Source organism: Hylaeus volcanicus, chromosome 7 (genome assembly GCF_026283585.1).
Source record: "Hylaeus volcanicus isolate JK05 chromosome 7, UHH_iyHylVolc1.0_haploid, whole genome shotgun sequence".
Classification (NCBI taxonomy): Eukaryota; Metazoa; Arthropoda; class Insecta; order Hymenoptera; family Colletidae; genus Hylaeus; species Hylaeus volcanicus.
The window spans coordinates 8,639,874-8,652,102 of record NC_071982.1 but is presented as its reverse complement, the minus strand read 5'-3'; the positions used below and the strand labels follow the sequence as shown (position 1 = coordinate 8,652,102).

General features: G+C 50.6%; 1 protein-coding gene across 1 annotated transcript; it reads right to left on the bottom strand.

The window, feature by feature from the left end:
- Positions 1 to 2,849: 2,849 nt before the first annotated feature.
- Positions 2,850 to 4,235, bottom strand: LOC128879929 (uncharacterized). Its single transcript, XM_054129503.1, has one exon. The coding sequence runs from the start codon at positions 4,233 to 4,235 to the stop codon at positions 2,850 to 2,852; it is 1,386 nt and encodes a 461-aa protein (XP_053985478.1).
- Between the last annotated feature and the right edge of the window lie 7,994 nt (positions 4,236 to 12,229).

Below are 12,229 nucleotides of genomic sequence, written 5' to 3'. Positions count from 1 at the left end.
GGAAATGCGTTTACGCACGCCTCCTCATAAGGAGGGGGTAGTGTGGGACTCGCCCCTTGATTTGATATCAAGGGGAATACCCACTAAAACCTCACGGCGGCCAGCCACGGCACATTGGGGAGGGGCATCGGGATCTCTTACGAACGCTACCGGTGCCCCCCCCCCCGCGCCTCCCCCCCCTCCCCCAACGAAGGGAGGAGTTCCATCTCCAGTGGGGTGTTACGAGCCCGGGCGATAACGACGCGCGTGTGAGCCCAGCGAGTGGGATAGATTTGAGAATTGAATCAATACGATTATTGATGGTTTATCAATGGTGCCGAAGGCCGAGGATAGATTAGACAATGCAGACGACTCTGACGCGAAGTCAGATAGCTGCAGGAATCGGTATCTCCCAGTGAAGGGTAACCGTAGGGTAAGGTGTTTGGTTGTCTTGGTTATTGGAGACAAACGCAGACGACTCTGACGCGAAGTCAGATAGCTGCAGGAATCGGTATCTCCCAGTAAAGGGTAACCGTAGGGTAAGGTTCGAACTGTGGGGTTGTTGGAAAAAGTGCAGACGACTCTGACGCGAAGTCAGGTAGCTGCTAGGAATCGGTATCTCCCAGTAAAGGGTAACCGCAGGATAGGTTGAGTTTAGGAGTTCGGGTTGAGTACACAATGACTAAATCGTATCGATAATGAATACTACGCGTCGTTAATAAAGCCTCGCAACTTGTTAATTTAATAGAATAATAACTCGAGCGGTAAAGTTATTATTTTGTGGGATCGTTACACTGGCTAGGATTGGTGATTTCAAAGTGAAGGTTTGATGATTAATCTTACAGACTTTTAAGTTTATACAAAGAGTATATATTCAAAATAACTATACTAATTACAAGTGTCTAGTGTCGTGTTGTCGCGGTTAGTGTATGAAGTTAAAATTACCTAAATGTTGCGCGGTGTTGACGCACTGGCGATGCGGGGGTCGAGAGTACCTTTATGGCCGTAATAGATGAAACCCGTCTTCGCGGATCTATAAGGTTAACTATGATTGAAAGGAACTGAAGCCCGATCTCACTAGAGTACTACTCTGCAGACGATCAACGTGTCTCTAACGAGTAACTCTTTCGTACTAGCCCCCGAGCAACGAAAATCATGGGTTTATATACCCCTAAATGTTGATGGGGAACCGTCAGTGATTTCCATATTAGGAAATTTGACGGTTAGGATTTTCGTTGCTCTGAGGTCGGCAGCTGTGTGCCCTGGGAAAAGGGTAGATTAGAAACTATCCCACGCAACGCGAGTCAAAGATGATATAAAGTGGATGCAGCTGCAGGATGCACTCCCGTGAGACCGAGCTCCAAATTCCAGAAGGGTAGATAAAATAAGATTAATAAACGCGAGCTTCTAAAAACGGAGAGTTTCTGTATACGTAACAGGGGAGTGAATACCTCCCCACCTGACCGCGGGTGCCACAGCCCGCGGTCTCGCCTGTCCCTTTTAGTCGCCTCTTACGACAAGCAGGGATTACTGTGGGCGTATTCTGTTCCCCGACCCACAGGGATATATGCCGCCCAAGCGCCGGGCATGTTCCAAAGGAGTGGGGGGGGGGGGGGGGGGGGGGGCCCACCCGCCCCCCTGCCCGGGGGCCCTGCGGGCAGTGGGCGAGCCCAAAGCTTGAGCTCGCCGGCTCCGTGGGCAGGACCGCCCTACGCGGCAGACTGCCAGGAGGAGGTGAGGGTCTACGGGGGGGGACTAGTCCCCCCTGCGGCAGGGGCGGCAGCTAGCTGCCGTCGCCTGGCCCGCCTCAACCTTCTCCTCTCTATGCGAGCGGGATCGGTGCGCTCCCGATCCCGCTCGTCATCCTCCTCCCGCGAGACAGTAGTCTCGCAGAAGGAAGACACCGCGTTCCAGGACCTCCCGTTCTCGACCATGGCCGAAACGACGGCCGGGAGCGAGAGGTCCCCTCCAATAGTTAGGCGGAGCGCCCGCCTCTCTCACGAGAAGGCCGGGCACTCCTCCAGCAAGTGCTGCGCGGAGTCCAGCTCCGCGCCGCACTGGTGGCACGCGGGCGACCCCTCCGCCCCCACCTTGTGCAGGTACTCACCGAAACAACCATGTCCGGTGAGCACCTGCGTGAGTCGGTAGGTGAGTCGCCCGTGTCGGCGGTCCAGCCAAGCATCGAAGCTCGGCAGGACCGCCGCTACCGTCCTCTTTCGGGCGGCGCCGCTCTCCAGGAGCTGGCCTGTGGACCCTGGTCCCATCCCGACCCACCGCGATGATCAATGTGTCGTCTGCGTAGCAGACCACAAAGTCACCGGGTGGGAGGAGCCCGCGCAACACCGAGTCGTACCCCAAGTTCCATAACAGGGGTCCTACAACGGACCCCTGGGGCACGCCTCGGCTGACCCTCCGACGTATCGGCACCCCGCCTCTGCCAGGGTACTCGATCCACCTGTCCGACAGGTAGTCGGCTAACACGACCCGTAGATATGGAGGCACTCCGTGTTCTCGGAGCGCCTCCCGGATCGTGCCCCAGGGCAGGATGTTAAATGCGTTGGCGATGTCGAGACTAATCGCCAACGCCACCCCACCCCGGGAGACCGCCCGGTCCGCGAGGGCATGGACGTGGTCGATCGCATCAAGCGTCGACCGGCCCTCGCGGAAACCGTATTGGCAGCCAGCCAACTGCATACTCCCGTCGGACAGGCCCCTCGATAGGCGGGCAGCGAGCACACGCTCGAAGAGCTTGCCCGTCTCGTCGAGGAGGCAGATCGGCCGATACGCGGAGGGCGAATCCGCGGGCTTTCCCTTTTTCGGGATAAGGACCATCCGGGCCTGCTTCCAGGCCAGCGGAACCCGCCCCGACTCTAGGCAGCCGTCGAACATCCGCCTAAGCCGGGGACCCAGGACGCGCAGCGCCAAAGCGTGCGCCCGCCTGGTGCCGTATTCCTGGCCACCATTCGCCCGACGGCCATCCCGAGCTCCCCCTCGGTGACCCCCAGGCCGGCGGACCAGTTACTGGCCTCTGCCGGCAGGAGCGGCCGCGGACCCTCCTCCGGATCTACCGGAAAGAGGGTATCCACGACACGCTCCAGAACGGGGGGGTCGAGGGACTCCGTGACAGGGGGGGCGGCCGGACGCATGCGGCCCAGCACAATGCGGTAGGGCCGCCCCCATGGATCCTTGTCCAGAGTCCCGAGGATCTCTCCCCAGGCGCTCGCCCTGGCCCTCCTGATGGCGCGCTGGAGGTCCACCGTGGCCTCTCGGTAGACCTCATACAGCGCCGCCTCCCTCGCCGGGTCGCGATTCCGTCTCCAGCGGGCCCTCGTGAAGCGACGTCGCCCCGCGCTGCATGTAGCACGCAGCGCGGCAATCTCGTCGCTCCACCAGTAAGCGGCCCGCCTCGGGAGCTTCTTGGCTCGGGGCATGGCGGCGTCGCACGCCGCCGTCAATGACTCCCGAAACCAGTCAGCTTCCCGATCGACGTCCGCGACCGGTCCAGCCGGGGCATCCGGCCAGGACGCGGCGAGGGCGGCCGCCATCAGGGCGTCCTTCTCCAAGCGCTTTAGCGCCCATCTGCGCGGCGGTCGGCCCGGCGCGGGTCCGAGAGCAGGATGGTACTGAGGGGCAGCGAAGACATCCATAAGGATGTAGAGGTGGTCACTGAGGGACTCCACCTCCTCCGCTACCCTCCATCCCGACACGAGACGCGCGGCGGCAGGCGTCGCCCACGACAAGTCGACGATCGACTTGCCCTGCCACCGCACGCACGTGCTCACGGACCTCCGGTTAAGCAGCCGGAGGTCCGCGTTCACCGCCCACTCCAGCACCGCCCGACCCCACGCGTCCGCTGTCGGGCCACCCCACGCCGTGGACTTGGCGTTGAAGTCGCCCAGCACGAGCGTTCGGGCTACTGGAGAGCGGGACAATGTGTCCCGGACCCCGTCCAGCAGCCACTCGAACGCCGCGAGGGGGGCACTCGGAGGGGCGTAGACCACGATCAGGGCCAGGCCGTCGCACTCCGCCCCGACGAACCCGTCGCCGCGGGCGAACACGCGGACGGCCGCGGTGTCGCCGCCCACTATCACCACGGAGCCCAACGCGTCGGCCACCCAGTTCGGGCGGTCGGCGACGCGGTATGGCTCCGCGGCGACCGCCAACCCCACCCCTAACTCGGCCAGGCAGTGGATAAATAAGTCCTGCGCCCTGGCCGAGTGGTTGAGGTTGGCTTGGAGGATCCGGACCGCGGGCATGAACTTTAGGCCATGTCCATGGCCTCCCCCGGGCCGGATCCTCCCTCCATCGTAGCGGGCGATCTCGCTCGCAGCGCCTCAGCCGACGCCAGCGCCGGCGCATCTGCCACCGGTCGATTGACCGGCATAGATTCGCCCGAACTCGGGGTCGTCACGTGCGCCTTCCTCCCCTGCTTTGGCGGTGGAGGGGCACATTTTTTGGCCCCGAGCCGGTGGTCGGCTGGCCTGCCCAGGTCAGCACAGACCGGGCAGCGCATGGGCGCCGTGCACTCACGTGCCCGGTGGCCCGCACCGGCGCACCTGTAGCACCGGTCCCCGCGGTCCGCCTCGAGGGGGCATTTCTGCCGCACGTGGCCGAGCTCCAGGCACCTGAAGCATCGAAGGGCTCGCGCGGGCAAGGCCTCCACTCGGGCGGACGACCAGCCGAGGAGCAGGCGGCCAGCCGCCAGGAGGGCCCTCATGGCAGCCGCCGGGCAGCGGAGCCAAACGGTGCCCAGCCCGGACCCGGAACGCCGGATGATGCCGGTTTGGACCTCGTCCACCCGGCACCCGGTTATTGCGGCAACTGCCGCCGCCACGCCGTCGGCCGTGACGGATTCGTCCAGGCCGTTAACCCGCGCCTCGGCGGATTTAATCGGCCTGGACACCCTCACGTCCGTGCCGGCGAACAGCTCCGCCAGGCGACCGGCCAGGCGGTTCGCCCCAGCAGCGCTGTCCGGGCCCGGGATCTCCAAAATGGAGGACCCGGTCTGCCCCTTGCGGTACCGGATGCCGGTTACCCCGACATCCCGTAACCGCACCCCAGCGACCGCCTTTGCCATGACCTCTGAATAGGTCATGGCGCTGCCCGGGGCGACGGTGAGGGATACCGCCGAGAGCGTGCCGCCCCCGCACGCCTCTCTTTGCGTCCGAGCACCTTCGACCATGTCTCAGGTGCCGGACGGGTCAGGGAGGGCGCGACAGGCGCAGGCGGAGGCCTCGCCCGGGACGCAGCTGGGGCAGGCGCGGCACGGGGCCGGTCTCGGCCCGGCAAGGCCGGAGGAGGATGGGCAGCGGCGCCAACCGCTTGCTTCTTCCCGCTCCTCTTCCTGCCTCTTTTCTTTTTCGCGGGCTCCCCGATGACTGTCCCGGGGCGGCTCCCCACCGCCGAACTCGATATGTCCTACCATTACCTACTCAAAACGTTACAAGTTTATAATATAATTTGTAACGTTTGGAAACAACAAATTAAATAATGTGATATACTGTTGAATTCGTTTAAAAAAAAAGCTATCAGGCCATGAAAAAAAAAATATATATATATAGTTCCATTTAAAAAACTTATTTTGACTTTGAAATCTCCCCTCCCTACTATTACAGACCTGAAAAAAAAAATTACATCATATGATTGTACCCTACAAACCGAACAATTTTTGTAAATAACTTTTTTCGTAACTTCAGTGCGTCACGAGATATTTACTTTGCTAAATAAACAGAACACACTGTAGATATTTGCGTAATAATAAATGAACGAACGGAATAGTAACCCACAAAGTTCACAGCAGTGTACGTTTAGCTGTAAGGATAGATATGTTATCAAAATCCATTGCACGAACCTTAATATCACGCAGTCGCATTCACGCTGTGCCAGATTTGACAAGGTGTGTAACCTCATCAGCTTCTTGATTTTGAGGTTGGCGGCAGGTGATGACGGAGCCGCTGGTGTAGCTTTAACTTTGAGGGCTTTCGATATCGCAATGGTGGGTCTTTGATTACGGGCGTCGTCTAGTAAATGTTTCTGTCTTTCTCGGTTCTCCTTCGTCGATGCAGCGTCTTCCTCATCCACGGCGTGTACATCTACTTTGAAAGACCACATCATAGGTGGCTGGGTCCCGAGGTTCGGCTTAACCACGACCCAGCAGCACGGGGGTTATCCCGTAATGATTAAACGTTGCTGGCTTGTACCACGACCAAAGGACGCGAAGTTTCTTGAAAATTGATGCTTCTTGCAAACTGACTACTATTCCCTTCAAATTTTCGGTAATTTGGATCGCGATTGTGCGAATAACAGGGTTTTCCGCTGCATGGTTTGGTGGCAGTAGAATTTTATATAAAATAAAATAAAAATTATTGGTATATTATTATTGTATATTATATTATGGATACAAATGATTGATACATGATTATTTATAATATCCACGCTGACACACATTTTCTGTGATAGAAATCATTGTGGTATATACTAATCTGACTAACTGATATCGACTAATTTTTTTTTAGTATCATAGGGTACGATAGGACCTTTCATGTGATCCATGGGGTACTACTGGATGCCCCCCCCCCCCCGCCCCCCCCGGGGAGAGAGTAAGATACAACGATCCATACTTTTAAATAGAATGCCACATAAATTTTTGTTGTTTTGGATAGTCATCTACTGGAAATGGGGTATAAGTGAATACTAAAATACTGAATTTATAGATTAACTTTAGCTTTATTCACTAAATTGTCACGAGCAAACTGTGATCATTTCTCAACGAGGAGCTGCGCAAGACCGACCGGTGAACGTTAAAAGAAAAACCGTAAAAAGAATTTGTAGCTATTTAGTCTTTAGTAAACTACAGTGAGTATCCTCTCAGCCACTTGAGAGGGTAGGCCATACCCTAAACGAAAACTTTCTCTTTTGTTATTCTGCAGTGACAGATATAACGTTGTGCATTTATTCCCAGTATATTTATTTTTGTAGTAAAATGACATATTGCTGTTTAGTAAATATTCCAACATCATCCAATATTGTCATCCAACATTCTCTTACACTTAACATTTATTGTTCAAACTCGTAACTTATTGAACGACTATTCGTTACGTCCTCTGTTACCATGCAACTTATATTGTAGCACAGTTCGTGGCAATTCTCAGATGTAATCTTCCCATTGCATTTTTCATTCATCGGCAGCTGCGTAGCGATTTCTTGGCACCTGCCCCGACCAGCACTCTCTGTAATTGAGTTTTCACGACGATCGATGCGCATTATTGTTGAATCGCGCATTAACGACGTCATTAATTCAAGCGTGCGACGCGAACGAGATCGTTTGATGCCACATAGGTACGTTGAGAAGATTACGAAACTGCGAGCTAGCACCGGCGGTGGTTTAATGATCGAAGCAAATTGCGCGTTTCCAGAAACGTACCGTCCAATTCTTTGCGAGTTGTTCGCACGATCGTTCGGTTTTTTTTTTCTAAATATAAGCATCGCAAACCCCACTGACGAGATAACGTAAAAAATGAGTCACAAGATACGTTGTTCAAAATATTCACATATGTACAAAGGAAGGTAAAATATACTTAAAGTAGTTGTTCCGTGGATTTATTAAATGGAGGATTTTAACAAAACTTCACTTGATGTCCTTTGTCGAATATAAATCATATGAGCCTATTTCAATTTATATTGACTATCCTAGTTTTATGAAAACCAATATCAAGATTATGTAGTTTTAACACAGACCCTTATGGAACATACAGATTTTCACGTGAATTTTGTCAAGCGTTTGCCTTGGCCAGTACCGAAAATGCGTATTTTGACCTGGCCAATACCGAAGATGCATGCGGGTGAGGGTGCCGACCTTCCGCGAGCAAACTAACCAGCAATGAACTGTACCATCTCTGCCGATGCAGCGCGCGGGGCCGCGGCGGAGTTCTCGTCCGCCGGTCCTGCTCCTTTGTTGTCCCAATCCTTCCCTCCCCCAGCATAGTCTCCATCTCCATCTCCCTCTCGTGAGGCGACTCCTGATACCCAGCCCTTATTCCGATGCTTAAATTGCGATCGAGCGTTTCTGACGAAGATCGATTTGGACGACATCGTCGTGCAGCACATCCGGCCATTGCCAACGAGGAAAATGGCGTTGAGCGGGTTAAACGGCGTTGGTGCGATGAAGAACTACGTTTATTAGCCAGAGACGAGGCTATTGCCATACATAGTAGGGTCCGATTTATGAATCAATATTTGCTATCGGTTTTCTCTGGAGGCACCAAGGGTGGATGCCATCAAGGGTGTGTGGAATACAGAGCGGCATCAAACCCTCGTGGCTGCGGCGTATAATGATATCGCGGCTGCATCGGTGTTGCCATCGCAAAGCGCTTGCGACGACGCCGCCAAAGCTGCCTCAACACCGCCCCCTTCTGGGCCTTTTTTTTTTATCGTGGGAAAATGCATTACGCATAGCTCGGCTTCTCGGGGGAGAAGCCGAGGCTATGTGGAACTACCATCAAGGATGGGAGCGTCGAAGGCACGCCCGTCCCCGATGGCTACCAACTAAAACCCCACGCCCGCCTAAACTATATGGGAAGCGCCTGGATCACACGAATATTCGACAGGACACTTCCTAGCTAACATGAATCCCGGGGGAAGGATGTTAACCTCCCCTACGCCCTACTCTATAAGTTCCGGAGGGACCCGCCCGGTGTCGCCATCCCCAAGGCCGCCGATATGGGCTTCTCGAACCCCCGCTCGGTCCACCCACGGCCCCCGACACCTTCATGCCCATTCCGCTACAGGAGACCCAAGGGTCCCCACACAGACTGGGCAAGAAGATGCCGACATCGGTAAGGGAGGTTCGTCGGAGGCATGATCCGGCACGCCCCGAACCTCCCCACCGGGGTCTTATAGAGGTAGGTAGGTAGTGGGGGAGGCTAACACTCTCCGTCGGGATGTATGTAAACTGGAAAGTGTCTTGCGAGTACTCGCGTGTGCCAGGCGCTTCTCACGTAGTTTAGTCGGATGTGGAGTTTTAGTGAGTAGCCATCGCGGACGGGCGCGCCTCCGGCGCTCACCTCTCCGATGATAGTCTCACATAACCTCGGTTTCTCCCCCGGGAAACCGATGTATGCGCAACGCATTTCCCCAGAATTAAAAAAAAAAAAAAGTGGGGAGCACGGACTTAACTTAAATGGTGAGAAATGTATGATGCTGCCTTTGGTCCCTTTGGGTAAAAACAAGAAGATTAAGTATATAACAACCCCCACCTTTCACCTGGGGGAAAGGGCTTTTATTCCACAAATTACATCTACTGCGGAGTGGAAGTACCTTGGTATAGACTTCTGTGCGGAGGGTCCAAAAAGGGTCAAAACTGATCTGACCCTATATCTGGGCTGCATGAAACCGCAATAATATTTGCGGCTGGTGCGGTATTTTTTGCTTCTTGCTTTTATCACGTGTTTGTGCTCGGTCGCGCAACACTTGGTAAGTTAAAAGCTCTGGACCTGCAATCCCGCGCAGCGATACGTAGATGGTTCAGACTACCGCACGACATCCCCAACGCCTTTGTTCATGCCCCTAGCGCGGGCGGCGGTCTGGGTGTTCCCGCCCTTGCCACCACGATCTCAGGTCTGATGCGCGAACGCTTGCTCAGCATGAATCGTTCGCGGTCGCCCGAGATTATGGCGATCGTCGAGTCGCCGTGGGTGTCCATGAGGTTAAGGGGGTAGGCACGGCACGTGACCTCTCCGATTCGGCAGGTCGGTATTACAGCAGCTACTCTCTGCATAGAAATGGTATTACCATTAGATATGCGGCAGCGGTGGAAAACTAGATGGAGCTGCTTGTTATTGCCATACAGTATAGTTTCTTCTCAACAACATATATTGTATACTTCTTCCTTTAGTGATTCTGAATGCTCAGCGTAGTAAGTAGTAGTATTCTGTTCCGCGCTGCGTATTACATTTGTGTAGTCCGGTCACACTTCACCATCGCGCGTGCATATGCGAATAGGAGCTAGGGTGAGGGACCCTCGACGTCGCTGCGGCGCCTCGTAGAGTTCCTCCGCGCTATCGAGAATTTGGAAAACTTTAACAATGTTTTACGCGACAACGGTTCGTCTCCGGCATGTGGCTCCTTTGAAGCTTTTTACTTACTGCTCGAGTAGAATTTTTAAAAATTAAAAAAAACTTTGACCTTAAATTTCGAGGTCATAATGGATTTTGCGGATGGTTTTTTTTGCAAATGTCCACCAATCCAGATGTGTACAATGACTCCTGAAAGTGGTGACTAATTATTTTTATACACTCTGCACACCCTGATTTCATTTGTAAAAATAAAGAAGTTTAATACAAATTACTTTTTGAATTGATACTAATTCAATATAAAAACTGATATCTACATATCCTGAAAAATCTATTATTAATGTTTCTTATTTTCCATAAATATTCTAAAAGAAACGTTTCAATAATATTTGGATAATGTAAAATTTACGTTTAGAAGATGCGTATTGAATATTCGGGCAATGTTGAATAAATCTTGAAAATTAAGAGATTCAAAAAAAAAAAAAATCAAATTTTATATTGTGTTTCATTTATTCATAGATTTTACTTTTATTACTTTATTTCTTGTGATTGGATTCAATTAAAACAAGTTATTTTAATTTTTTTTACCTCGATGGGAATTTGAATATCAGATGAATATATATTTAATATTCGAGAAAAAATATATTATTGCGAATATTAAATAAATATGTATTTTATATTCGGGAAATAATATTTTGTTGCGAAAATCAAATGAATATCTATTTTAAATTCGTGAAAAAATATTTTGTTATGAATATTAAATAAATATGTACTTTATATTTGGGAAAAAATATTCCATTCTAAATATTGAATAGATATTCATTTTATACTTAAAAAAAAGAATATTTTTTTCTAAATCTAGAATAAACATCATATGTATATTTAAATATTAACATGAGATTCAATCTCTCTTATTGGATGAATATGTATTCAATCTTTTGTGCTACTAGGCTATATGAACCTGACACCCAACTGCCAAAAAATTAACTTTTTTTTACAGAAAATGATAGTGTTTCGTTTCGATTTTAGTATTAGGTTGTTACAATTTTTTTTTATTTATCAATTGATGAAACTACAAACGAAATACTATCATTTTCCGTAAAAGAAGTTAATTTTTTAAGTCAGGTCCCACGTTCACATAGCTTACAAGGGGACATCGCCTACTGTACCCCGAATTATTAAATCAAACTTTTTCATATGTAAAGAAGGGTATGTAGGACAATCTCTGCAAGTGAGAAGGCGCGACTCTATTTTGTTTTCGAGAAATAAATTTTTAAAATAGCTAAATTTCGATTGACGAGTGTCGACTGACTATAAGAGTCGGAGGTATTATAGAAGCAGCGTGGCACAGTCAATAGAGTGCCATATTGCGAAGGCGATCTTTTGCGCTGTGAGCGGGTCGATCCCGGTAGGAGTCGCTTATTTTTTTTGTTTACTTTTTTTTTCCGTTTGTACCATGTTTTGTTATGGAAACTACATTTGTATATATTAAGATTATTTTTATACAATATTGTACAATTTTTATGTTTTTTATCGCATTGAAAAAGAAGTCAGAAGAAAGAAGTTGTGCAATGTTTGTTTAATATAATTAAATTGTTATTTACAAACTATAATGACGTAAGTTTTTATAAAAGCTTGTAAAAACTCCTTTCACACCCTGACTTCTTTTTCGAAGCGATAAAAAACATAACAATTGCACAATATTGTATAAAAATAATCTTAATATATAAAAAGGTAGTTTCCATAACAAAACATGGTACAAACGGAAGAAAAAGTAAAAAAAAAAATAAGTGACTCCTACCGGTATCGAACCGCGTCCAGCGCAAAGCTAGAATTTCGAAGCGACGACGAAAATAGAAAGAAACAGTTCGATGAAGAAGGATGAGAGACTGAAAGTCGACGTTGGCAAATGTAAGGATACGGGATGCTAAGCGCGATTTCGACTTCAGTAAAATGGCAACAGTGTAGAGAGACGCTGTTGTGAGAACGGCAACATCGCAATTGTATCGAATTCACGTTAGCAGTCGTCCGCAGTAAGCGCCATCTCCTATCGATTGTCTCAACTAAACTTGTGACGTAACTTGCTCTGTATTATCGTCAAAATGGCGGAACCTCGTTTTTGGGAATGCAATTCTTTGCCCACAGATTTTGTCCTTATATGAGCATATTTTGAGCTCAGT